The 26,746-nt window shown below is 37.0% G+C and overlaps 2 protein-coding genes across 4 annotated transcripts in view; one reads left to right on the top strand and one right to left on the bottom strand.

Annotated features, from left to right (window-relative positions):
• CASD1 (CAS1 domain sialic acid O acetyltransferase 1) overlaps nucleotides 1–22,571 on the top strand; it is a 29,527-nt gene extending 6,956 nt beyond the window's left edge. For all 3 annotated transcript variants that reach the window (XM_021538393.2, XM_031503835.2, XM_077787949.1), the window contains exons 4-18: nucleotides 747–791; nucleotides 2,908–2,970; nucleotides 4,159–4,203; nucleotides 6,854–6,977; nucleotides 8,585–8,799; nucleotides 9,758–10,183; nucleotides 10,580–10,669; nucleotides 11,226–11,345; nucleotides 12,273–12,429; nucleotides 13,938–14,017; nucleotides 14,938–15,039; nucleotides 17,005–17,145; nucleotides 17,681–17,758; nucleotides 18,695–18,787; nucleotides 19,774–22,571. In XM_021538393.2, the coding sequence (XP_021394068.1) occupies nucleotides 747–791; nucleotides 2,908–2,970; nucleotides 4,159–4,203; nucleotides 6,854–6,977; nucleotides 8,585–8,799; nucleotides 9,758–10,183; nucleotides 10,580–10,669; nucleotides 11,226–11,345; nucleotides 12,273–12,429; nucleotides 13,938–14,017; nucleotides 14,938–15,039; nucleotides 17,005–17,145; nucleotides 17,681–17,758; nucleotides 18,695–18,787; nucleotides 19,774–20,040 (2,046 nt within the window). In that variant the 3' untranslated portion in view covers nucleotides 20,041–22,571. The remainder of the gene's footprint in view (nucleotides 1–746; nucleotides 792–2,907; nucleotides 2,971–4,158; nucleotides 4,204–6,853; nucleotides 6,978–8,584; nucleotides 8,800–9,757; nucleotides 10,184–10,579; nucleotides 10,670–11,225; nucleotides 11,346–12,272; nucleotides 12,430–13,937; nucleotides 14,018–14,937; nucleotides 15,040–17,004; nucleotides 17,146–17,680; nucleotides 17,759–18,694; nucleotides 18,788–19,773) is intronic.
• A 926-nt stretch (nucleotides 22,572–23,497) lies between these two features.
• The window catches only part of SGCE (sarcoglycan epsilon), a 32,859-nt gene continuing 29,610 nt past the window's right edge, over nucleotides 23,498–26,746 (bottom strand). Inside the window, 1 exon segment of the mRNA XM_021538396.3 lies at nucleotides 23,498–26,366. Within this exon segment, the coding sequence (XP_021394071.2) occupies nucleotides 26,316–26,366 (51 nt within the window). The 3' untranslated portion in view covers nucleotides 23,498–26,315.

Raw genomic sequence — 26,746 nt, 5'->3', positions numbered from 1 at the left:
AAAAATATGTTTGATTGATCTAAGAACTCTGGTTTTCTTAGTTAATTGGTTAGGTCACTCATGCTGCCCAAAAATATTGGTGTGATGATGAGTGCTGTAATGGATTTTGAGAGTATTTTTTGTCAAGTGTTATTGAAATCAAGATCTCAGTTTGAAAAAGAGAAGTACACTTGTTGTTATGGACCAGTACCAAAATGAATACTGTATTTTATAATTTTAAAGGAGCATTGTATATGCATATCTGATTCTTTCCTTTCTGATTTTTTAAAATTTTCACTCAGAAAATGTAATAATAGATTCTAGATTTTATTTCTGCCTGAGATTATTTTCTTTTATTCTTTAATTAAAACTGTGTTGGTTGTTTTGTGTAAAGGAGATGGGCAGATGAAAAGGCTGGAATAAGGCAGTATAAGAAAAGAAAAGAAAGAGGAAAAGTCATAAGTTTTTCTTATGCTGAAAGGCTAAGTTTAGGACAGCATTTGATACCTTTGTAACAGAGTGAGCAGAAAGCATTTCAGACTTTGTTGGCTAGATTGCTTCCAGGAAAAATAACAGTTTATTTTAGTAGCTTTTTTTATCAAGAGAGCAACATAAATATTTTGCGTGAGTACGCTGACAAGTTTATACAAGAAAAATCCTTTCTGCTGAAGATAAATATTGCAAGTTAGCATAGGTATGTAAATATTTTGTTTTCATTCTGGAAGTTTTTCTTACTTTGTTTTTACTGTTTTGGGGTTTTTTGACAGCATGGAAATATCCCGTTTGAAGATAAATCTGCTTCAATTAAAGTGGTAAGTTTTTATCTAGTGTTAAATTGCAAAACATAATCATGTTATTATTTCATACAATATGATTGAAAATGCTGTCAGAGCTGAAAGTTAAAAGAAAGTTAAGACAATTGACATTCTTTATAAATGTTTCACAGTACATCTTAATGTACTATATTTTAAGAGAATTTGGCATGGAGTACTTGTACTGTGGCTTAGTTTTGGGCATAAGCTCTGGAACTGTGTATAATTTTTGTCAGATCTTACAATTTGGCCTTTCCAAGCATACCCTTTGCCAGGAAGTTTGTTCTTTTCATGCTGTAAAAATATATATCTGAGTCTCTTTGGATTGGTAATTTTTCATTTCCATTGAGTTTTCTATGCTAGCCCGACAAGTATTCCTTCCACTGTTTTTGCATGCAGAAATAAGCACAATGTTGATTATAATGTGGATATTTTAAAAAAGAAAGTACTTGAGTTTAGTTTTTCTGAAGGACTCTGTTCTCCTCTGCCCTGGCAACAGAGATGCTGTCCTCAATAGTTTTCTTTGCTTCCCATGACAGCTGTCAGCAGTGCTGGCATTGTGCTAGTCATGTATTTATTTATGCCCTGAAGAAAACTCATTCTCTATTCACCAAAACCAAAGCAGCAGTGTGTTTGCCGAGTTGTCTGAATGTGGGTTTTCAGTACTTGTTTGTGTGCATGGAAAAGATTTAGGGTACAGAATAACATTTTGGGGTGGTAAGCCCATAGCAATTTAAGCATGTGCTGACCTACTCTGTTGGGCCTCACAGTGTGTTCCTGTGTTTGTGCTGTAACTAGCGCAGGTAAGCTGTGGAGTGGGTTGTTTCAGGAGTCAATTCAGCCAAAAAGTTACTTTGTAGGATTCCTTTTCAGTCACCTCTGATGTGGTTCATCCTGTAGTTATCAGAATGCTAGAAAAGATGGGACAGAACACAAGGCCAGGAGGAAGGGGTTTTTCAGTGTGATTTGCATTGGGCTAGCCTGACAGAGTCACATCTTCAAAACTCTAACCACCAAGATTTGAGATGGCAGTTCTGGGCTTTTGGGAGATGTCTGATAGTTAATGTATTCCCAGTCTGCCACTTCCTTGTTTTGGTGCAGTGCTGCTCTTTGACATTATTGGCATGGTAGCTAAATTTCCATATTCAGACTGGCTGTGACCCAATAATCCAAATGTGGAAAATACTTGACCATCAGAAGAGAAGATTACTGGGAACAAGTGGAGAGTTTAATTCTGCCCTTTTTATTCATCAGAGTAACTCTTCTGTCTTTCAACCACTGTAGAGGATTGCATGATTGCTCACAGGTTCCACAGCCAAATAACGAATTGACAGTACTCAAGTGAACTACCAAAATGTAGCAATCCAGAGGAGTGGAAGATAGAGATTTCCTCTCTGCTGATAGTGTTTTAGCACTCTGTTACAAAGTTTCCTCACAACAGTTTCTGCATGTGTAGCCCCTGCCATTTCCCTTCAACATGTATTTTTAGGCTATTCAATAGTGCTGTCCTGAGGAGTAACTAAATGCTAGGAAGTCATGGCTTTCCCTGGGGGATATGAAAGCACTAGTCTATATGTCCTTCTAGATGAAAGCTTAGCAGTGCTCCAGCAATCTAAAAGAATTGTTAGGTTTTGATTTTGTTTGAAAATTATGATTTCATGCTATCAATTATTTTAAGCTATGAAACAAAGAAAATCTGCTAGTAAGGATGTGGAAAACTGAGCAAAAAGCAAGTTCTAATAAGTTATATATATAGTTATATGGATTTATACCTGATTGCAGTAGAAACCCAAACCAAATGTCTGTCATTTGTCAGACATTAAAGAAATACCTTCTTTGTGAAATTCCAACTCCTGAACTACAAATAAAAATTTGTTTTTTATGAGGGAAGAGTTTTGTGGATTTGTTGGCTTCTTCTGCTCTTTTTTTCTTTGCTTTCTGTTTTCCATGCTGGAGTAAGGTATCAAGCTGTTCATGCTAACTATAAGACTCTGAGCCAAATGTTTTTCATTTACAGTTGAATTGATGGCAATTAGTTTGGTTTTTTTGCATTTTTTGGTTTTGGTCTACTGATTGTCTTTTAAGCTTGCAGAGTAACACTGCCTTTTGTTTACAGGATTTTCTGTGGTACCCAGAAGTTAATGGCTCTATGAGGCAACGTATCAAATCTTGGACTGAGGTTTGTTTTAAGAGATGTATAATTTGACTTTAAAGTGGTGAAAAAGGGATGTTTACTGCTGTACATGTTTCTGGGTATCTCTGATCTTCTGAGGATGTTATCACTTGGACGTTAAAAGACCCCTAAGCAAACTCGAAAAACTCTACTTCATAGGGGCAGGTTAATTAATCCTATTAAGAGCTAAAAGAATTTCAGTCTGGTTTGGCATTTTACTTCCTCTGTGGCTGCAATGACTCCACTTTAATGTGAACAAATATTTTAATCCTTATGGGTCCATTCCAACTGGAGATATACTATGATTCTATGATTTTGTATATATTTTGTATATTTGAGCATTTCAGAGTGAAGGGCAAAGGTAATTTGCAAAGTCAAGAATTCTTTGATTTTACTTGTTTTCAATATCTTCCTCAATTAACATACAATTAATTCAGGTGTTTCAGTTATGGTGCAGGCTGTCATATTATTCTGTGCGTAACTCTGCTGACAAGTAATACATTTACAGATTGCCGACTAATTTTTTCTTGTTTCTTCCATTGTTGACCTTTTAATAGCCTGGAGTTATTTAGTAGTAGCTCACTGTGATTATTTTGATATCCTGTTGATCATTCTTGCACAACACTTTCCATCAGGATAGCTGAAGTTATCATTTGGTTTTCTTTTTCTATGGTTTCTACAAAAATTGAGAGCTGCTGGTTTTCCTTGCTGTGCTTGGATAAAATTGGTACTGAGGACTATTTGTTTCCTTGTGCTCTTTTGTTTGAGTACACTGGCCCTTGTCCTACACAGAGCTGTCACGCACCTCTGGGGTGACAATGGTCAGTGCAGTAGCTCAGAGGTTTGACAATGCTGAGACTGAGGTAAAAAGTTCAATAACATGATCTACAGTTTATTTGACCTTAGAAGAGGATGTTTAAATAGCTTTTAAAGAGAAGTTATGCTGCTAAATTGATCAGGATTATAGGTGCTTTTTGATACTTCATGCTTTTGTAGATTCTATTATGTGAAAATTAAGGTCTCTTGCATATATCAGGTGTAGATTCTCTGCATAGATCTGCAATCTACTCTTTTGTAGCCATTAGCTGATGGGCAGGTGAGTCACAGTTAATGAAGATATGAGTCTTAATAATAAATATAATTTAATAATATTTTAAAACTAATTCCTTTTTTGTTTGTTTGTTTGTTCCATAGGGTTCTGTGGCAAAACCTCATATAATTGTAGTAGGAGCTGCCACGGTAAGTTATACATATATAGGGGATTTTAGTGAAGAAGGAAGTTCTTGTAGGATAACTTTAATGTTCTCAAGCTGGCTACACGATCAAGTTGTTAAACACAGTTTAGAGTAAAATATCTATTCTCAGTGAATTTGCTGTTACAAAAAGTTCTAAAATATCAGGTATGCTTTATTATACCTGTGTAATGTACAATACTTGCTTTTTGTCAGCAATACTGGTTAATAAGCATTAACTTGCTTTAACCTAGCTAATAAAGTGGGTTTAGTTAAAAGCAGATTATTAATCTTAAAAGTTAAATAAAGTATTTGCTTACTAACTGAAGTGTATTTTTAATACACCTTTTTCAGTCACAAAATTCTACTTTTGAGCATGGCCCAGTTTGGGATGGTGTCTTTCACCACACGTATTTCTTTTATATATATGTATATATATATATGGGTAAAAATCATAATTTTACGTGGCTAATTTAGCAACTAAAGAGGTTGGAATTCTGGAATCTTGTTGTACTGGAAGATTCCACCACTGATATGCATTGCAGCATCACAGAAAGCAGGGCAGCCAAATACCAGGTGTCCTAACCCATCAGTTTACCACCAGGCAGGACATTTCTACCTGTGTTGCACTTGGCAAGAGTCAACCAATTCTTTAAAACTTCCAGGGATGGAATTCAGCAAGCCCCCTTAATTAGTCTGTTCTAATAACAAAGTCAAATCAATCAAATCTCATTATTTCCACATTTAATGTCCCTTACTTCCAAATACTTGGGAATTGGCATTTGGAAAGAATTAGCTAATTTATTTTCAAAGGAGCTGAAATTTAAAGGTGGGGAAATGTATTGCATTTAAAACAAAGTCCTTGAAACACAGTTTGTTTTAGAGACAGTTGAGGCACTTCACCAATCTGGAAACTTTTGGGCATGCCCATCTATAGATGAACTCCCTCAATTTTAAGAGGCGGTCATGTCTCTATGTAGCACTCCACACATTTCCTGAGATGTAAAAAATTCTCCTTTTCCTTTAGGTGAACCCCTAAGTTCCCTTCCTCCGTAGGGTCCACATAAATATTTGAGCTTTAGGAATTGTAGTAAGCCTAGGATATAGTTTCTCAGTCTGAGACTGTAGCATTTATTATTAGGATTAGTCATTGTATTCCATATAGAAAATGCCATAATATATGGATAATGTTCTGGCATGCAGAAGGTCAGGTTGCAAAACTACAGTACACTTAGCTAAATAATTCCCTTTACTCGTATGTATATATTAGCCATAGCTTGTTGCCTTTTGTGGACAGCAGGAGATAGAAACTAACAATATGCAGGGGAGGCCCTGCTGTTTTTAACACTAGTATATTTTTACAAAGCATTTAATATGATTATCTAGAGATGAACAAAGATAAACATCCTCTATTTTAAGGGACTTCCAAAAGAACCAAAGCTTCAAAAATCAGATATATCAGCAACCTCATCATAGCTAACACTGGTGTGGTAACCTGCTACTAGGTTAAACTGGTATGTGCTCTTGGACTTTGTTGCATTTTAAAATTTACCTATATATCTTTTAACTTAGCTGTTGGGTTGGTCATGCTACTTTGGCCTGGGCATGTCTGTCTTAAGATGTCAACTACATAACAGTTTATAAATAGAAGTAAAGTCTTATAAGCTGAAGGAGCTCCAGCTCATGAAAAAGTCAGTTGCTTGCTTATTTTGGGAGAAGGAGCTTCTCTGAGAATGTCACTACTGTGCTCTGCTTCTTAATTCCTGACTTCATGTTGTATGGAATGTGCTGCTTTAACTGTCTGTTAAATACTGTTGGTGTTTCAAATTAAGTATTTAGCTGCTGGGAGAAACTGCTGCTTTTTTTCCAGTGTGAGTTCTCAGAGCAGCTGTATGTTATTTGGTTTCATGAAGTATTAATTTATATTGAATAATATTTTCAGGAAATGCATTAATCATGCACTTGTCTTACAATGAATTTTTTATGTGGCTATTTAGAGATAAATAGAGTTTGCTACATTTAGGCTAATTGTAATGGTTTTGCTTTTTTTAGTTTTTACTAAGTCAGTTGAGATACAGTAACACTTTAAAAGAAAGCTGCCTCCATTTTTCATACAGTGGGGGAAATAATTTTCAAAAGTTAGGAGCAATTCTTGAGTGGCTATAGCATTCTCCCAGGGGTTTCCTATAGAAGATTAAACCAGAAATTAAAATGGCTCTTGTTCAGTTTTTTGGGTTTTTTTTTCCCCTTTGTGGATATCTGCAAAACAGATGGAACTTGATACCACCATCAAGTTTTGTTTGCATGCATCTCTTGCTGTAGTCAGTCTAGAGGGGAATTGATTGAACTGGCCAAGATTTTTCAATAGCAAACCAGGAGACTTCGAATTAAAACATCTTGTGTCATTTAATTTATGAAAAGTCAAATATACACATAAGTTGAATGTTAAATACTCTTTATTTGGATGGTGTGGTTGAATGAAATTGTCTGTCTGGACAGCTGCTTGGTCCAAAAGAATTTTTAACACTTTTGAATAGAAAACTGAAGAAATCTAGCTATATAGAAATAATAAAGTTAGCTACAAATGGAACAAGGGAATCAATTAATTGAGAGTCCTCAGACATACATGTTCTGAATTTATTTCTGTTTTTCTCCAGTGGTCTATCAAGATTCACAATGGCAGCAACGAAGCCCTTGCACAATATAAAATCAATATCACTTCAATTGCACCTCTTTTGGAAAAATTAGCAATAAGTAGTGATGTTTACTGGGTCTTACAAGGTAAAGTAATGAACAGTAGGTAACAATTTTTAACCTCACTGTCTGTTGAATCATTATGCTGTAGGATATTGAAAACTTAATCCATACTGTTTACTTGCAGATTGAAAAAGATGTTGGTTGAGCTTCAGTCTATCCTTTCTTGCAATCATAACTAAGCTGGTACCTAAATAGCTGCTTCTACTGATAGAGATTTCAAAGCTCTAGCAGGAAAAACTTCTGCCTTATGAACTCTTAATTCTTTGCTAGCTTACTCTCAGACTCAACATGGAAGGTCTATTCTCCCTGTGCTGTGCTCCATACATACCTCCTGGGAGTCAAGAACACATATGCATGCAACAGCAGTATTCCTGTAGTTCTGTTCAGTTGAATTTTCAGATTATATTAATAATAGAAGAGCAACCTCTTGTTCAACAACAAGTGCACCCTCTGTGTCTAGAATGGATACACTGTTGAAAATATTAAGAATTTAAATCTTTAGAATGAAACTTGTTTCTCTACGCTCTGACAAGAAATCATGGCTCACAATGAGTTAGTGAGATTTTTATTATATCACCAAGCTTAGACTGTTTTGCTTTTCTTCAATAAAACTAAAATATTTCCCTGAAACATGAGCTCATAGGTAGAATGTTCTCCTGGTTTCTCTGCCACAGGACTTACTATTTTAGATTGTCATCACCTTAGTTAGAAACATAGGCAGATTTTGAGCCCTGTTAGCAATATACCCAGCTGTACCCTTACACACACATCCAAGCTCCTATCAAAGATGGTTCTAGAGGTAAATCTGAATCAAGAAATTAGTCTCCCATTCCTTTCAAAACCATGTTTTTTTTATACCAGAAGCAGTTAGCTGTCAGATTGTCCCACCATGGTACTGTTAAGGACCTAGCCCATTTACATAATCTCCAAGCTCTTTAATGGCCCAAGTAGGAGGATAAGCAGTCTGTACAGAGTTGTCAAGACATTGATTATCCAAACATAGGCATGATGTACCTAAAGTAAATAAATCTGCATCTCACAGAGTGTGTCACAGCAGGAGCTTTTCACAGGAACTTAAAGACCTGTAGCTGACCCCATATCACTTTTTTTTAAGCTTTACATGATTTCTGAAGCCTGTAGGCAATTAAGTTGATTTTTTTTCCTGTAAAACTGAGATTCTCCCATAAGTTAAACTGGAATCAACAGAAGCAAGTGGAAAATATTTATGGCCTATGAGAAGTGAAGAGCTGTTTTGTTTTTTTTTTTTCCACAGAAGAAAAGAGGGTTTGAGAAAGTTGGTGGGTTTTTTAAATGTGTCTATTCTGTTGCCTGTCTTCTGCCCTTTTTCCTTTGGAGTCTTTTCTTGGGTGATTCCATTGCTGAGAGAAAGCATAAGCAGCTCTGCAGTTTAGCATTATCTGTTTTTCCTGGATTCAGAGAAGTTAAAGCAAGCACTCATGTCTGGCCAGAGCTTTCTAACCTACAACTCCATATGCATTAATAGGGAATGGTGATAAGAACATTTTGCGATAAACAGCTCTGAAATGAAAGTAGCCTGTGCAACTTGAGCTAAGGAAACTAATTGATAAGTACAAGGTTAATGTGTTCATTCTTCGTCCTTCGAAATTCAGATCCTGTTTATGAAGATATGCTGAGTGAAAGTCGGAAGATGATCACTAATGCGAAAATAGATGCTTATAATGAAGCAGCTGTTCGTATTCTGAACAGCAGCTCTCGAAATTCCAAAGCTAAAGTTAAAGTGTTCAGTGTATCAAAATTGATAGCACAAGAAACTATCATGAAGTCTGCAGATGGCCTGCATCTCCCTGAATCAAGCAGAGATACAGTAAGTGTTTTTATCACTGGTCAACATTAAAAGTATTAATAGTAAAACAAGATCTGAAATGAATGTTCTGCAACTGCAATCAGTATGGATGTAATGAGGACTGCATTCATCAGGGAATTTTGTTCAGAAAATTCCAGTGGGTGGGAATCCAGTCGCTTTTATAGGGATTTTAAAAAACATAATAGCAAACACATTAGTGCATAACCATTTTAAAATGGCTGTTAATCCACTAGATCTTTCAGATCCTGAGTGCAAACTTCATGCTTTCATGTGTATGAATGATTTAAGGTGGTAATGACTTGTAAAGCAGTGCTGAGAAGTATTTCTTAAATTTCCCCCTATGTGTCCAGAAAATTTGCTTTGGTAAGGAGCATGAAGAAGATAACAAACATACAGTATAGATCTCCCTGGCTGCATGGAGTGCCTCTAACTTTATTCCTTCTCTTTTACTAGCCAACATGTATATGCATGCAGTGAGCCTCTCTGAGCTTTTCAGCCTGCCCTTTTTGTGAAAGAGCTCTCCCATTATGTCACTTTTGGTTCAATTTCTTTGCAGGTTTAAGTTGCTTTAAAGTACTGGATGAACTAAATGTCATCTTACCACATGTTTCAGTATCACCGTCATGTTTTAGAGATTTACATTACTGTGCCCCTTTAGAACCCAAGTTTGTGATCTGTTTTTCATTTACAGACCTTCTACTAGTAGAGGGAGCCCTCCTCTTCCAAGATTAGCCATTTTTGCTTACCTCTGGAAGTTTAAGTATTTTTTGTTTGGAAGAAGTGTTTTGACTGGACTGTTGAATGCAACTTGGTGTATTGTGGAACTGGAAGATTTTATTTTTGTAATGATAAGGGAGAATTGCATGTCTGTCAGCACATGATGCAGAAGAAAATTTCTTTTGATGAAAATGTTAACTTTTTTATTAGAAATTAATTGCTAAAACTGTTTCTTTTACAGAATGCAATGATTCTTATGAATGTCTACTGCAATAAAATAATGAAGCCCATTGATGGCTCCTGCTGCCAGCCTCAGCCTCCTCTTACTCTGATACAGAAGATAGCTTTCTGTTTCTTTACTTTGTCCATTTTTGGATATTTAATTATCAGCTTAATTCATCGGAATAATTATCGGAAGAACAAAACATGCACTGATTTGGAAAGCGGAGAGGAGAAGAAACCTGCCATCAGCACACCTAATGTTTCTACCTTAGAGATGCTATTACACTGCTTTTGCAAACTTGGTCTAATCATGACCTATTTTTATCTGTGTGACAGAGCAAATCTTTTCATGAAGGAAAATAAATTTTACACACATTCATCTTTCTTCATACCAATCGTCTATATCTTGGTTTTGGGGGTATTTTATACTGAAAATACCAAAGAGGTAATGATCACATTGACATCCCACTTAAAACATTGTTTCCTAAGTTGTATGTAAAATAACCCATTTCTAAGTATTCAAGGTTAATTTTTTGAAGTCAGTATAACTCGCCTGCAAAAAATATGGTATAATGTTTGCATATAATTAGATGCAAAGGCTTTTTGAAGCCACATGGATTGTCACCACTTTAGTAATTTTCGCTCTTTCAAACTGGAATTGATCAGAGCTCAGCTGGAAAAGAATTTAAATCATGTTAAATTTGTGCCTAGTAGACAAGACTTTTGCAATTGAGACCCATTTACCCATAAATTGGTTTATTGTTTGAATTTTTTCTCCTCATTTTATAGAAGTTCCTTGTTCTTTTTGGAATAGCAACACTCTTGTTTTGTTTTACATTAGACTAAAGTGTTAAATAGAGAACAGACTGATGAATGGAAGGGCTGGATGCAACTTGTTATTTTGATTTATCATATCTCTGGAGCAAGCACTGTAAGTGATTTGAATTTCTTTTGCTTTTAGGGGGAATGCATTTTGTGTATGTTATTTCAAAAGAAAGTGTAAATGGGCATTAGAACTGAATAGAATGAATAAATAATGCTGTTGTTTCTGTAGTTTTAAACATGGTATTAGCAGAGTTAGTTTTTCTCTCTAACTGTAGATTTAATTGATAAAATCATTCTGTACATTACTTGACCAGTAAAAAAGTGTTTCCTCTGTGTAGAATATTGCATTAATTTATTTTTAATTGCTAGCGACTTGAAACTGTTGAAGGTGAGCTTCCAAAGAGTGCTTCTTAAGTCTCTCATAACTAGTAATAGAATGTGGCAAGTGTAGAGCAATAAATTGAAAAGATTGATTTTAACATCAGAGGTTAGGACACCAAAAGAGCTTAGTAAGAAATGGGGCAATGTACTATAGTGTTCCTTTTCTTAAAAGTTAAATCTGATTTTCTGTGATGCAGAAATAGCATAAAAGAGGGGAGGGGAAGGAAAGCCAAAAATATTTATGTGGACATTTATAAAAGGTACTTTATTTCTCTCAACAGTTTTTGCCTGTGTACATGCACATTCGAGTTCTGGTTGCTGCATATCTGTTTCAAACAGGTTATGGGCACTTCTCATATTTTTGGGTAAAAGGGGACTTTGGTGTATACAGAGTGTGTCAGGTAAGAATATCTGCCTACAATTTTTATAAATGAATTTGTCAGATAGCAAGATATCCATAATATATCCATACTCGCTAAATAATGTGACATCAGATCACTTAACCAAGGTTTAAACAATGAAAATGGCTGTTGTGTCTATGTAATCTGAGCTGTTTAATTGGTAGTGTTTGTCTAATACGTACTTAAACTGTATAAATGATACTTACAATGTACAAACTGCCAGTATTTACACTTCTAAATTACAAGACAAGTATTTTCTAATAAATAGCAATTCCATTGCAGTAGCAATGTACAGTATATAGCAATATGTAAGTAATGAGCCAGATGGGCTTCCAAAGACAGTGGACTGGAGCCTACATTTATTAATAAAGAAAAACAATTTTCACACCATAATAACACTGACAACATACCTGGTTTTGTGGCTTTTCTCCTAGTTTTGCAGCATATGCTGTAGTACTTTAATTTTTTTTCTAATACATATCTTTTATTGCCGTTAGGTCTTGCGTTATCCTGTAACTCGGGTCATTGTGCTTATTAAACGTACGTTTACAGCCTGGTGATGGCATTATCCTGGCTTTAACTGAGCTAGCCTAGGTAGCTTTTGGGGGTGAAAAAAGAGACTTAATAATTAACAGTATCCAGCAACTGGAGCACTTGGTCCCCAGCCTGGGAAGTAGTCAGATCAGATTACCCCTATTTTCATTGCAGTCTCTACCCAAGCAAGTCAGGGTAGAACAGGTCCAGAACCACATTATGAGTCTACAGTCTTATACTGCTCTGCTGATGTTCCCTGTGCTACTTGATCCATGTTTCAATGTAAAATACATAGATATTTTTGTACAGTGCTAAAGGAACATTTCCTCATCTTTCTCAGCTTTGCCTTCCAGTTTACATATCCTCTGTCTTCTCTCCTCTGACAACCCCCAGGTTTTATTTCGTCTCAATTTCTTGGTTGTGGTACTGTGCATAGTGATGGACCGACCTTACCAATTCTACTATTTTGTGCCATTAGTCACTGTCTGGTTTATGATAATTTACGTGACCTTAGGTGTATGGCCTCAGATTGTCCAGAAGAAAGCAAATGGTAAGATTTCTTTTTTTCTTTCTGGTATAAAATATGTATGTTATTACAATTATAACATAAAGAAATGGCATTTAGATCTCAGTTTCTTTGTTAGTCAAACTATGCTGAACAGCTGCTTACAGAAATACAGTTTGTCATAGGTGAATTAGTTCAATTGAAAAATATAACAGGTGATGACTAAACTCTGCCTCTGGTTACAGTCAGATTAGAATACTTTTTAATAGGTTTTGATCAGGAATGTGTTTTGTAAGAATTGTAATTTTACTGAATGGAAATGAAAACCATAGGTTGCACTGACTTTGCTTGCTGGGGCCTAGGCAGTGTCTGTCATGCACTTGGGGTGCAATGTGAACAAGGAGTGTTTAGACTTTCTTGTTCTGTGTTGCCAAGGTGTCTGTCCAGCTTGAGCACCAATTCTGCCTTAACTGGTGAAATAAGAACATGGGACTTGCTATCCTAGTGTCTTAGGTTATATGAGCTATCAGAAGTATGTCTTGTAGTACAAATATTTTAAATAAAAATTGAAGTGAAATCCCAGTTTATGTGTTGCAGTTCATTGAAAAGCTGTAAAGCATGTGGTAAATGCTTATTATTTAATTTGCCTGAATTAGAATTAAAACCTTAACGGCCTTAAATCCTCATTCCCTATTGATGGAGGAATATCCCCATTTGATAGCCTGAAGATATGATCACGAAATATACCAAATATATAACAGGAATAGATGTTGCAAAAATACTCTTAAATAATAGTTAGTTTTACAAGCTATCTTGAAGGCAAATGTCTTCAATTTTTTTTTCTACAAAGGCACTTCTCTTCCAGAAACAGAGAAATTACTCTTGTGTACTTTGGAGTAATAGGGTACTGTGAAACTAGAAAATCTTTCAGTGATGACTTTCAGTTGTTTATGATCCTGTTTACAGCTGCCAGTTTATATGGTCGAAGAGGCAGATGATCTCTGTTGCAATGCTGAGGTTTGGGTAGAGCTTAGTATCAGTTGACAGTTTTGAAAAGTAGTTTCTCAGTCTTGTTTCAACAAGATACTTGTCCTTAATGACCTGCAGTTGTACTTTGGAAAAGCTGGTATCTCAAAGTGTAGTAATATTTACTCATTTCACCTAACAAAAGGCAGGCATTTTTATGTATATATTTATTTACATTCACCTAGAATAAGGACTACCTGTGCAGAGTGTTTGGGAAAGCAGAGGTTTTAAAACAGTGTTTCTGTCTGAACACCTAAATTCTCTTCTTTATATATTTTGTCCCTGTCTTAGACATGAGGCTTCATTTAGGCTTAATAACTTTTTAGTTGCTGTGAATGTTTATGGCTGAAAGTAAAATTTAAATGTAGATAGTGATAAAATATTGTTGGAAATATTTGAACATTTATGAATGGATCTCTTACAAGGCATAGCTACACTAATTAATTGGCAGTTATTACTTAATGTGTCCTGGGGTTTTATTTTGAAACATTAATGACAGTATAATGATTAATTTATTTCTTCCTCAGGGAACTGCCTGTGGCACTTTGGCTTACTCCTGAAACTGATTTGCTTACTGATATGTATATATTTTCTGTCATATTCTCAGGTTTGTAAATCCTGGCTATATTTATCCTTAATGACCTAAGACTATATTATTACCCGTCTCTACTTTTTGATGTGCTCATAGCTCCAGTATCATAAACACAGAAGAAAAAAAAAAATTAACCTTTTGATTTCTGCTCATACTTGAATTGGTGTGGGTGCTGGGAAAACCCACAACTGTGTGTCTTACTCATTGGTTTGTTATGTTTGACATATTTTCAATGTACTACTGTGAATGTAGTAAATCTGAGGGCCTATGCTTTTGGGTTTGGGGTGGGGTTTTTTTATGTGCTTAGAGTTTCTGGGTTTTGCCAGCATGCATGTGGTGATATGGTGATAATTAAGTTCTGTGTCTCTTAGAGACCTAGTGTTGGCTTTGACACCACATCAAAAGATTGGTTCTCAGGCTAAAGTAGCGACTCCTTGCATGCTGTAAGTGCAGCTGACAGAAGTCAGGACAGAGTTTGTCTCTCCAGAACAGAGGGGTTGTGTGGTTTTAATCCCTCACTGGTTTTCAGCCTGTTGAACTGTAGTCTTGGAGTGCATATTCCTTATCACAACCTGTGGAATGCATAATCCTTATCACAACCTGTAGGGTGTATATTCCTTATCGCAGACTGTTAATAGGTCTCTCTCTGTGAGGAGCAGTACAAAATGGAAGGTGTGCAAATACCTTAAGGGGAGGCAAAACTCAAACTCTCTCTCATGTGAAGTTTTTTTTCTTTTCCTTTTTTCCTTTATTTTTTTGGGGTTTTTTTGGTTTTTTTTGTGGGGGAAAGACTTCTAAGGAATCCTGTTGTTTTTTCACCTGTGCCGTATAGCTAGTGAAATATGGGTAGAATAATATTAAACATGTTATTGATTTAAATTTAGTAAATACAGTTGATGTAGTGTTGATGCTTTTTCCATGTTTATCCTTTACAGGGTGCATTTGAGAAGATATTTTCCTTTTGGCCATTGTCCAAGTGTTTTGAACTGAATGGCAATGTCTATGAATGGTGGTTTAGGTGGAAGCTGGATCGCTACGTATGTAACATTTGCATAAATTTTTACTTGTCTTTTAAATGTATGTTTTAATCTGTGGGAAGAGGGAGGGTTGTTTTCCTTCCCTCCAGAGAAAACAGGAGTTTGCCCAAGTGTTTAATGAAGGACTAAGCTGCACCCACTTTAGTTCTGCAAATGTCTGTCATTATCATATTTAAAGACTTGCTTAAAAAGATGGAGGTTGATTTATTTGCTTCTGGATTAAAAAAATGAAGTATCTTGTCCTGGATCTGTCTTTTCTCAAAAATTTTACTGTGAAAATTTAACACCTGTAGCACTTCAGGCTGTTGAAAGACAAGGAAAATTACTGTGGTAGCTTTCTTAATAATACTTTTTGGAAGTTGTATCAATTAAGGATATATTTATTTTAAGGTAACATATGAAACATTAAAATCAGGGTCTTGGTGCCCAAACCAGACTACTCTTGCACGTATTTTTAAATTATTTTCCACTGGGAAAGTGCTTTCCTTCCAATTGTTGATCCTGCAGTGTGGGGAAATAGAAGAGGGAGACTTTGCTCTTTTTTCCTTTACTTCTTGGCAAAGGGAAGTGGAGTTTCTAAGATGGAAGCCTTTAAATGCTGAACTTGACCCTTAATGGAAGCCTCTAAATGCTGAACTTGACCCTTAATGGGATTGGTCCCACCTGTGTCCCCCTGGGGCCTCTGAGAGGCCAAGTCTGGGTGGCAGAGCGGTGTCACACCGGGGCTGCCCGGCAGCAGCACACCCTGCCTGGCAGCCCACACTCACTGCTGGGCTCTGGGAGGACTGTGGGTTGGGTGGTGCTGCTGAAGAGCAGAGCTCAAAATAAATACAGAGGGCAAGCACTGTGTGGGCCTGAAATGGCCTCATGTTGCCAGCTGATGGCAGCTTAGCGTAAGATTGTAAAACACTCTATTGAAGAATTGTGTCTGTGAGAGAGGGAAGCACTTGTCCTGCTTCTTGAATGTTTTCACCTGCCAGTTTGGGAAAAAGCCAGAGATTTGTGGTTTTTCCCCAGAGAAAGCTGTTGGAGTCCAGAACATCCCTCTGGCTGCCCTGGCTGTCTCAGGACCCTGGCAGGGGTCTCAGAGACCTTGGCAAGAAGTGGCTTCGATTTTAGCCTGTGGAAAAAGCTGTCACTTTTATATGAGGAATTACAAGTCACAAGGGTTCTAGTAGTGATATTTGAACTAACACAGGGTGGAAAAGTAGAAATTTGGGGTATTTTAGAATATAATCTAGAGGGTCAAGATGGAGGAATTTGGGCATGTCCTAGCCTTCTTTTCCTTCGTCTTGTCTTCCATGTCTTGGTGTGATGGTGACACTTTTCTATGGGTTCAAGGTAGAGATTCACAGTCTTAACATAGGTCATAGGTATTGGTAAAGAAATTATAAACATACATATGTAGTTCTGAGTATATAATGTGGGATCCACCTGAGGCTTGAGGCAGATTGCCATGGCTTCCTTTCTGGATGGACTTCAGCAGGTCAGAGAAAGAATGTTCTAGATAAGGAAAAACAAACAACCTTGAAAGCGCAATCGGACACATTCCAGGCTCCTTCTTTGGCTGCACGGGCTAGGGAAGAAAAGACTCTTTACAATCTCAGGGGTCACCCTGACCTTCAGAACCCTGAGAAGAATCAACAAAAGCCTTTTCAGTGGTGTCATAGATTGTAGAGGGGATAGTAGGTACTTGAAAGCTTCTTGAAATTTCATTGTTGTGTCTTTAATGCTCTCTGAAACATTAGTAAAGGATATTTATTTGTAGGTTTTGAGTTAAAAATGCAGTCTATGACTGTCTTGTGTAGAAAGTCTGGTTTTGTTTGCTTCAGTAAATCTGGGAAAGGACCTTCTTAAACATAGCTTTAGAACTACTTTATCTGGTAGCATTTCTATTAAGAGTTTATACCTGAAGTACTTGTAAAAGCCATGAAATATTAATTGCATTATGTTTGTCTTTTGCAGGTGGTTTTTCATGGGATGCTGTTTGCTTTTATTTATCTGGCACTGCAGAAACATCAGATGATATCAGAAGGAAAAGGAGATCCTCTTTTCTCCAACAGAGTTTCAAATGTTTTGTTATTTATTTCAATTGTGTCCTTTTTGGTTAGTATCTATTATAACCTAGTATAATCAGTATAATATCTGAAAAATAAGTTTTTTGAAATTGTTGTTTAGTCAGTAATATCTAACAAACCTTGAGAAATCAATTCTTTATCTGGAGATATTTCAGCTGGGCTTTTCTGTACAGCCCTACCTATCTACTCTCTAAAATATTTCTGTTCAGTCAGATGCAGATGAAAACATCATTACTCTTTCAGTTTATTTCAAAGCTTAAAAGAAAACTGGATCATAAAAGTAACATGGTAGATAACATAGCTCTTATCTCCACACTTGATTGCCTGTCTATTTTTGATGAAAAATATTGTATTAAGAATTATTTATCAGAGAAGTATTCATTAGTTGCAAAGAAGAATTTGAGAGAAACATGAAGGTTGTCATGTAGTTTTTTTTCTTTTAGTGTCCCGCATATTAGTGAACCTAATTTTAGTGAATGCTAAAACAATTCAAGATACACTCTTGTTTCATTTTTATATGTACGTATAATTGCTACACAGACTAATTTTTTAATATCTTTTAGACCTACTCTATTTGGGCTAGTAGCTGTAAAAACAAGACAGAGTGCAATGAGCTACATCCTTCTGTTTCTGTGGTACAGGTAATTATTAGTCCTTTTGAATACTGTGATAGAATCTGGTCTGTTCTTATTTGAGCTTTTTTAAAATATATTTGTGCTTTTGCATGGAATGTCAGATATCGAGCTTCATTCCTGTGTCTGAAAGTGAAAAAGTTAAGTAACCTTAGTCAGTTTTTCATTGCATTTAAGCACTGAAATTGCACACTGTGATTGTGGTTTTGATTTATCTGGATGTCCTTAGTGTAGGTTTCATATGCACCATTTAGATCCAAACCCAGCTTTTGACTATTTGCATAACAGTGGAAGAGAAGAAAGATGTAGAAAAGCAGGAGTTTTGGGGAGGTATTAGTGTAGGAAGCAACTTACAGGACTTCCAGGCAGAGAAGAGGTGTGCCACAGAGCCATGCATGTGGTTTTCTTAAATCTAGATGTTCCTCTTGCCGTGTTCCCTGCCCCACTATACCCCAGCTGTCTAATTCTGTGCCCTGTTTCTTTTCTCATTATTTTGTCCTGCTCTCTTGAGGGGCAGCAAGAGTGACTTAATTTTTAATATTATTTTTTCCATCTTGACACCCTCTCTTTAAAAATTGAGGGTTAACTCAAATTTGTGGCCACCTTTATTTTAGGCTGGCATGGTGTAACATGTTTTGTGACCATGCCTGGGGGGCATGTAGTAACACCTGTCAGCATCAAGGCCATGATTCTACTGGAGATGTAAATGTGACCTTCTATGCTGTGAGCATTTGTGTACAGTATCTTTACTTTCAATACAACTTTGTTAAGTATAAATGGCATGAATTTTTGTTTGGTTTATATTTTTATTAGCTTTTAAAGAAATTTTAATGCATGATGCACTTAGTGTAGTGAAAATAGATACACCTTTTATGTGTTTGTTTGGCTTGTCATCCACAGTCACTTTCTTTGTTGTACCTTTTTTTAAAAAAAAAAAACCCAAAGATTTTAGCTTTCATCCTCATCAGGAACATTCCTGGATATGTCCGATCTGTGTATAGCTCATTCTTCGCCTGGTTTGGCAAAATTTCTTTAGAGGTAAGTAGAATGACCAGAAGTACAGTGAATTAAAACATAGAAATGTAACGTGGTGTTATTGTCTAGATTGGACTATAACACAGAGAAAACATTTATTGGCTTACTAAATACCCTGCTCTTGTGTTTGACCTCTTTTAGCATTATAGCTTTGGTTGCACTTAAAATTTGTGGCCGAAATAGCAGTCTCACAGTAGCAAGCTTAATTCTTGTGCTGGTTTAGGGGGTGGGGTGATTTAAGGTTGTGAGAGTGGGGTTTAAATGCTTATGTATGCTGTGAGATTTATGCAGTTGGAAGATAAAAATTTAGACCAGTTTAAGAATTTGCATTAATTATACTTACTAGTGTAGGTACACTTAGAAACGTGTTTGCCCTAGAAAGCTTTTTGAGACTAATAAAGAAATGAAAATAAGCCCCTTCTTAATGCAAGTTTACCTTGTTCCATTGAGTGTATATTTTGAAACAGTAGGAATTCTTTTACTTTCCATTTTATTTGCTGTTTAGTGACAGTAAATGTGGCATTTTATTGTATTACTAAAATACATTTCTAGGAGAAGCTCATTGCAATACAGTGTATATGGAGTAGCTAAAAAGGATCACATTTCACATTCCAGTTCCGGGTGGGTTTTATGTGCTGATCAGCTCCAAGGAGCTGTGTATTCATCAGCAGGTGAAGCGTTCTCTCTTATTTGCAGGCATGTCAGTTCAGACCCTCACTAGAAAGACAGTAACTGAGGGAGGCAGGTTCTTCCCTGCTCAGGTGGAATGTATCTAATGCTCTCCTGAGTTGTATTTGGTTAAGGGTCAAGCAAATCCCCTGTGATCTAACAAGGTCATGGTTTTGTTTTATAGCAAAGAGAAGTGGAAAACAGCTTCTAACTTAAGCAGAACAGTGTCAGTTGATGCAATAGTAATTATTATATGTTTTTTGGTAAGTAAAAGTATTTACATATATAAGTACTGTTAAACATTTTCTTTTTTCTTTTAGCTCTTCATTTGCCAATACCATATTTGGCTGGCAGCAGACACAAAGGGGATCTTGGTGCTCATTCCTGGATATCCAATGTTTAATGTTCTTGTCAGCACTTTCATATTTGTGTGCGTGGCACATGAGATTTCTCAGATCACTAATGATCTAGCACAGATTGTGGTTCCTAAAGATAATTCAACTCTGCTGAAAAGGTTGCTGTGCATAGCTGGATTTTTTTCTGGACTACACTTCTTTTCAGCAATGCAAGATCAGTCAAGGCATTAACTTGGAAACTTTCTTCAGGTTTACTTTGTGTCTGCCTGAACAAAAATTCTCAACTGGAGGTACAAGAAGACATTTAAATTAAGCGTGTGGAAAATGTATATAGTGGAAATGTACATATTTTGTGTGGAAATAGCCTTCTCAAATAATCTGAGAAACAAGAGTGCACTGTACAGAATTGCATGTGAAAATGAGTCTTTTCTACTGGATGTTTGTTTCTGTTTACATATCTGTTGTAACGAGACATGAAGCAGTGCAGTGGTTGAGCAGTATCGTGGGCACACCGCGGGATTCAGCCGGCGCTGGTGAGCCCAGGACGAGGGGCTGCGCTGTTCCTGCTGCCCAGGACGAGGGGCTGCGCTGTTCCTGCTGCGCAGGACGAGGGGCTGCGCTGTTCCTGCTGTCCAGGACGAGGGGCTGCGCTGTTCCTGCTGTCCAAGGACGAGGGGCTGCGCTGTTCCTGCTGCCCAGGACGAGGGGCTGCGCTGTTCCTGCTGTCCAGGACGAGGGGCTGCGCTGTTCCTGCTGCGCAGGACGAGGGGCTGCGCTGTTCCTGCTGCGCAGGACGAGGGGCTGCGCTGTTCCTGCTGTCCAAGGACGAGGGGCTGCGCTGTTCCTGGTGCCCAGGACGAGGGGCTGCGCTGTTCCTGCTGCCCAGGACGAGGGGCTGCGCTGTTCCTGCTGTCCAGGACGAGGGGCTGCGCTGTTCCTGCTGTCCAAGGACGAGGGGCTGCGCTGTTCCTGCTGCCCAGGACGAGGGGCTGCGCTGTTCCTGCTGCCCAGGACGAGGGGCTGCGCTGTTCCTGCTGCCCAGGACGAGGGGCTGCGCTGTTCCTGCTGTCGCAGCGCGGAGCACGCGCTGCCGTCATCGGCACGAGCCTGGCCGGGGCGGCGCTCTGAACACAGCGGTAACTTGCTGGTTAGAGATTAGTGTTTGGGCTGGAAAGAGTAATACATGTTATATGTAACCCTTGATATGTGGAAGAAGTACTCATCAATTCAGTGGTTGAAGATTATATACAAGTTTACATAATGTTTTATGAGGGTTTTTTTAGAAATTTAAGATGTGTTTAGCAAACACGATGAATTCTGAGACTAATTTTTTTTATAAAGAGAATTTGGGTTTTCTTCCTAAAGTCATTTGCTTTTCTTCCTAAAGTCGTTTGCTTTTTCATAAATTCTTCACAAATTAATTTAACTGTGTGTAGTTCTGTGTACAGTCCCAGTGAACAAACAAATGAATAATTTTTAGAGATTCAGTTCAAGATGGGAAATTTTTGGAAGACCTTTTTCAGTCAGATGGAATCCCATCATATCCACTCCATCAGATTTTAGGAGAATGGTGATCTTTGACCCTCTCCCTGTGTTTGTAGGTGACCTTGAATTAGCTCTCACTAGGGAACTAGTGCCATATTCTCTGCTGTAATAACATTTTCATTTAAGAGGATGCAAGTCAGTTGGTATCATGAGGAGCAGGGATTGAGTGGTCAACTTTGTTGCATGCAGATGGTTGAGTCTCAGAATTGCAAGTGAACTGAGATTGGAGCTGTTTGGAGAAAACTTTTTTCCCATCGTTTTCAGGAGTGCCCAATATTTGCCCAATTATTTTTTCCTTTAGCAAAAACCTTATAATTGAAAGAAACAGTCCTTCAGTGTGGCGGTGGCAAGCTATTGTTTACATTCTACTAATCAGTGAAGTTATGGACATTTCTTGGTTAGTTTTGGATTTGGTTCAAGTAATAGTTTGACCTCTAGTTGTTTTTTCATTTTATTATTATTATGATTATTTGTTAGCAATCAAAAACATGAGAGCAATATTCTTTTCCAAGCATATGTGCAATTATATATGATTATGAACAACATGAATCCTAATTTGTACCATATGTACTGTCACATGTATGTTTTTGTTCTTATCCCAGGTAAAACATTGAATTCAATCTTGCAGCCAGGAATGAATGCAAAACAAATCTATGAAAACAATTACTTCAATTTTTTTTTTTTTTTTGTCTGTGGTGGAGAACAGTTTCTTTTAAAGAATGAGCAGTCATTCATCATAAAAAAAAACCAAAAACTAAATCACTGACTTCCCCCAAATTCAGCAGTGTTACTAAGCCTGCCAGCTGTTTTCAAGATACTGGAAAGATATTCAGCTGTTTGTTCTGTTTGTTCTGCATATTACTTCCAATGCTTGGGAATTCAACCTCATTGATCAATACATTTGAGTGACTGAAGGAAAGAGTGTAGGTGGACACCATAGTGGGGGACAGCAAGCATACCCTTCATCTATGCCAGTATTATGAGCAACAGGGAACTGTGAGCTTGAGGGATAATTTTTGTTTTGTTCTTCACAACATAACTGTTGTAGGTACAACTTATTTATCTGTTGTACAGACTTGTTTAAAAGATTTATTTTTAATGTTTGAAATAATGCACTTGTTTACTATTACTGTATGTGGGATAAATATATTTTCTTTTCAAGTTGTGTAAAAATATGAAGTAATTTAAACATTAAATAAAAGTGCTGTGGATGCTTATTTTTGTAATGGGACCAGCATTATTTAAGTAAAAACTCTCTATTGCTTGTCTCTAGCTGCACTTCAGTTCACTGTATCACAAACTAAGGCAGATGCAGTGCAGGAATTGCTCTGCACTAAATGGAACTGTCCCTGCACTGATGAAATTACAGCTCCAGTAGCCAAAGCCAGCCCGATGCTCAGGGGCCCTCAGCAGAAGGTGGAGACGTTGGATACTTTTCCCTGCCAGGAACTCTGCAGCAGAGCTCTGCAGGAAAGCAGAGCAACTGACTCAGCTTTTCTTTGGTCTGGCAAGCAAGAAACCAAGCCTATCTTGAAGACTTGCTTGAGTTACGGAATTTAGATTCACTCTCAGTAGAAGGGGATCCTTAAGCAAAGGAAGTACCAATCTCTTTAAGCTTGTGACCAATGAAAAGACACAAGGAAATGGCCTAAAGTTGTGTCAGGAGGTGCAGGTTGGGTATCAAAAAAGGTTCTTCACCCAGAGGGTGGTTGAACAGGCTCCCCAGAGAAGTAGTCACAGCACCAAAGCTGCCAGAGTCCAAGAAGCATTTGGACAATGCTCTCAGGCACGTGGTGTGACTCCCAGGGCTGGGAGCTGGAGTCAATGATCTTGATGATGATCTTGACCTTTCCCAACTCAGCATATTCTGTCATTCTGTGATCCTGAAAGCTCCTGATATTATAATCGGGGAGATATATAGCTCAGGTGCCCCCTCTAAATATTAAGTGCAGCAAATCCTCTCCCTCCTCTCCAGTTAGGACATCTGTTTAGGCATTGCCCCCAGCTATAAACAAACCCTGCACCATTAGTTCCACCCCAGGTTTCAGACCCAACCATGCAGTATTTTGGCTGTAACATTAAAAGCTGTAACAAGGTTGTTCAGGCACCCTTTTCTAAAATAATCAGGCAGCAACTTCACTACTTTGTGTTTTCAGTTTTATTACATTATACATTTCATGTATGTACAAAGAGAGGTGTAGGGCTTTCTGTTTAATTTGGTTGCAACTTAATACAATATCCATTCATATTGCCATCATGTAATGTTAAAAGAGGCTGTAAACTTACTGTCTTAATTATTACTAATTCTTTAGCCATTTAGCTGTCTTTAACCAGCTTTATAAAATCTATGCTTTCAGAGTAATTGTTTTAATAAGTAAAAATAAATAATTTGTTATTAAACTTACCTCAGATAAATGAAGATTTCAATCATAAAATAGTTCAGGTATTCTTAATACCCAAGTGACTTACATGATTAGATTCTTTCCAAAATAGGTGGAGCCTGCACTGCTACAAACAAATTCTTTATGCATGTATGTAACAGTTTATTTCCTTAAATATACTAGCACTGTTACATTAATACAAATAAGGTGGGAGCAGCTCAAATGGTAGATCCATTGATTGTCATGTCATCCTGGAGTTATCAGAAATTACTATCACTCATACCCAGAACTATTTACAAAGTTTAATCTTACATGGCATTAAAAATCATTATTTAAAATCCATTCCATTCATTTTGGTTTCAAAACACTGACAGCTGATACATCTGAAAATAGTAGTATAAACTAATAGAAGCCAACTGCTGATTGTACTTGAAATTTTTTACAGCTTGGGTAAGAAATGAAAATGTTTAATTTACTATAAACCTCAGTGTGCAACTTAGTGATTTCCCTTTCATTTATATCCATCCAAGCTGCTGGAAAGAAGTGGGGGGGTGTCTCTGAGGAGGCTGATTGACTGGTGAAGTCTCTTTCCTGGTATCCTGGATGAGGTAGGAAGGCATGATGGATGCCACTTGAAAAGTGAGTAGGAATGGCTCTTTATTCCACCTGTTTCAGGAACTGCCTTTAATTTCTCAGCTTGAATGCCTGTAGCTTGAGCTACCTCTCCTGGTCTCACAGCCACCAGCAGGATTTGCTGCCACATCCTGTGGGCTGTGCTGAGCATGCAGAGCAGCTCTGTAAACTGATACTGAATGTCTGTCAATATACAAGTAGGTACCACGTACTGAGTACTGCTTATCTACTTTGCTGCCATAGTTATCATAGTTGGTGTTCAAAATTAGTCTAAAAAGCAGCTCAGGACTTGTTCTATCTGCTGAAATCCTGCGTTCAGGTCCGAGCCTACAAACACATCATTGATGCTTAAAAATTAATGTAAATTAAGGTTCTGTGTTTTGACAGAACTGGGTCATAACTGTAAAAAGAGAAAAACAAAGACAAACAAACAAAAAAAACCAAAAAACCAACAGGAACTACTTTGGTCTTTTTACAAAATGACCTCTTTTTACAGATTCCTTTCATCCTCAGTCTTAAATTCCAAAATTACTCAAATTTCTCTTAGCAGAGACTTCAGGAACCTCAGCTAAGGAAATGCAGCCAGCACTTAGCAATTTTAAAGCAGACGCAGTTTTCTGCTTACAATGCAATGTCCTGATGAACATACAGCTTCTGAAAGAGAAAATATTACAGAAAAAAGACAAAGCGTAAGTGTCAGCTTAAAACAATGCCATGCTTTGAGGTAAAACCCCAAGAACTCTTGGTGTCAGCTGTTACAGCTGCAGACCCTGAAGTCCTGTGTGAGGTCCTTAAATTGAAGATTTAAAGAAGCATCAGAAATTCATTTAAAAGCTGATGAAAAGTGTCAGTAGATGAATAGCTGTCTATTGAAAAACATGGAAACCCCAGTTCAGATCCTTTTAGCAAAGTGCATGTATGATTAAGCTTTCAGCTGCATGGACAAATGCCTCTCAAAGAAACCACTTCCCAGCAAAGTATACCTTTAATTAAGTCCCTTTTAAGATGTGAAAATATAATCCCTGGTTTACTAGATATGTAATTCTTCCACAACAGTTTGTGCTCCAAAAAGAAAAAAAAAATGTGGAGGATATAAAAAATAAAAAGCATTGGGGCTCTTAATTATGAATACCACAAAAAAATTTAAAGAGTGTTTTTAAAGAGTTAGTCCAGGTATAATATACCAAATTATACCCTTGCTTATTTTCAGACATGAATTTTTGCCTACAATAGTTTGTAACAGTTTCTTCTAACATAACCAGGTGAATGAATGGACAGATTTTAAATGCTTTATTGCTTACAAGTATTGAAATAGCTTAAATATCTGTTAAAAGAACAGAAACCTAATTTTTATAATGGGAAGTTTTAGTTATCTTCTCTGGGGGGTTATTTCTTTATTTATTTTCCAAAAATAACTTTGCTCATTATATTTGGTAATCTCTAAAAAATTAATACCTAATATATGTGCAGTACTATTTCTGAGCCTCATCATGTGGCACAAGATTTCATGCTTGTACTCTACTGCTTTTCCTGTGCAAATGTTAGGCAATTATATCATCCCAGTAACAGTCTGAAATCCTTTCAATCTCTGAAGTTTTGATTTTCCTGTTAAAACTTTCAGGCAAAATCACAAGACAGAATAAAGCTTGATATTTATTAATACATATATATATATACACACATACATACTTGTATATATATGTAGGTGTGTATATATACATTAAAGATTACTTCCTGAATGTAACAAATATAAAAAGTTATCAGTGTTTACAAATTGTCAAAAATGTCCAAAGTACAAAAGGATACAGTACATCAGTTATATGGAAGTGATTGTACTCCTGGCACTGAAAGCATCATAATACTGTGGGCATGCACAATATACACCAGAAAAACTCATGCATCAACCAGAACAAATAAGGAAGTGAGACAATTTGCTGCCTTCTTTGATTACAAATTCATTGCTTCTGTTAGTTTTCTTTCCTCAGGAATACCATTTACCTGCAAAAGAGATAAGAATTTATATAATCCACCAGTGACACATGATGCTTCAACAGTGAATTGTCAACTATGAGCACAGCACATAAAACAGTATTTATTATTCCTTTATCAACAGCCACACTGGAGAAACACCACAAGTACAGCCTGGATTAAAAGACAATATATACATGACAAAGCATTCTTCTGGGAAGGGAGAGGGCTGGGAAAATATTGTTTAGCTGGAAATTTATCTTATTTGGGATCTAACAGACTTCATAGGGAGGCTGAGGCACAAACCAGAAAAGGTGGTACATGGTGTACATGCAATATTTAGTCCTTTATATTATAGGAATACCCTATAAGCTTTTTCATCTAAGCACCTTAAACAGTCCCTGTGAATT

The sequence above is a fragment of the Lonchura striata genome, chromosome 1 (assembly GCF_046129695.1).
Source record: "Lonchura striata isolate bLonStr1 chromosome 1, bLonStr1.mat, whole genome shotgun sequence".
NCBI classification, from domain to species: domain Eukaryota; kingdom Metazoa; phylum Chordata; class Aves; order Passeriformes; family Estrildidae; genus Lonchura; species Lonchura striata.
The sequence above is the reverse complement of the archived record's forward strand: the minus strand, read 5'-3'. Positions and strand labels throughout refer to the sequence as shown.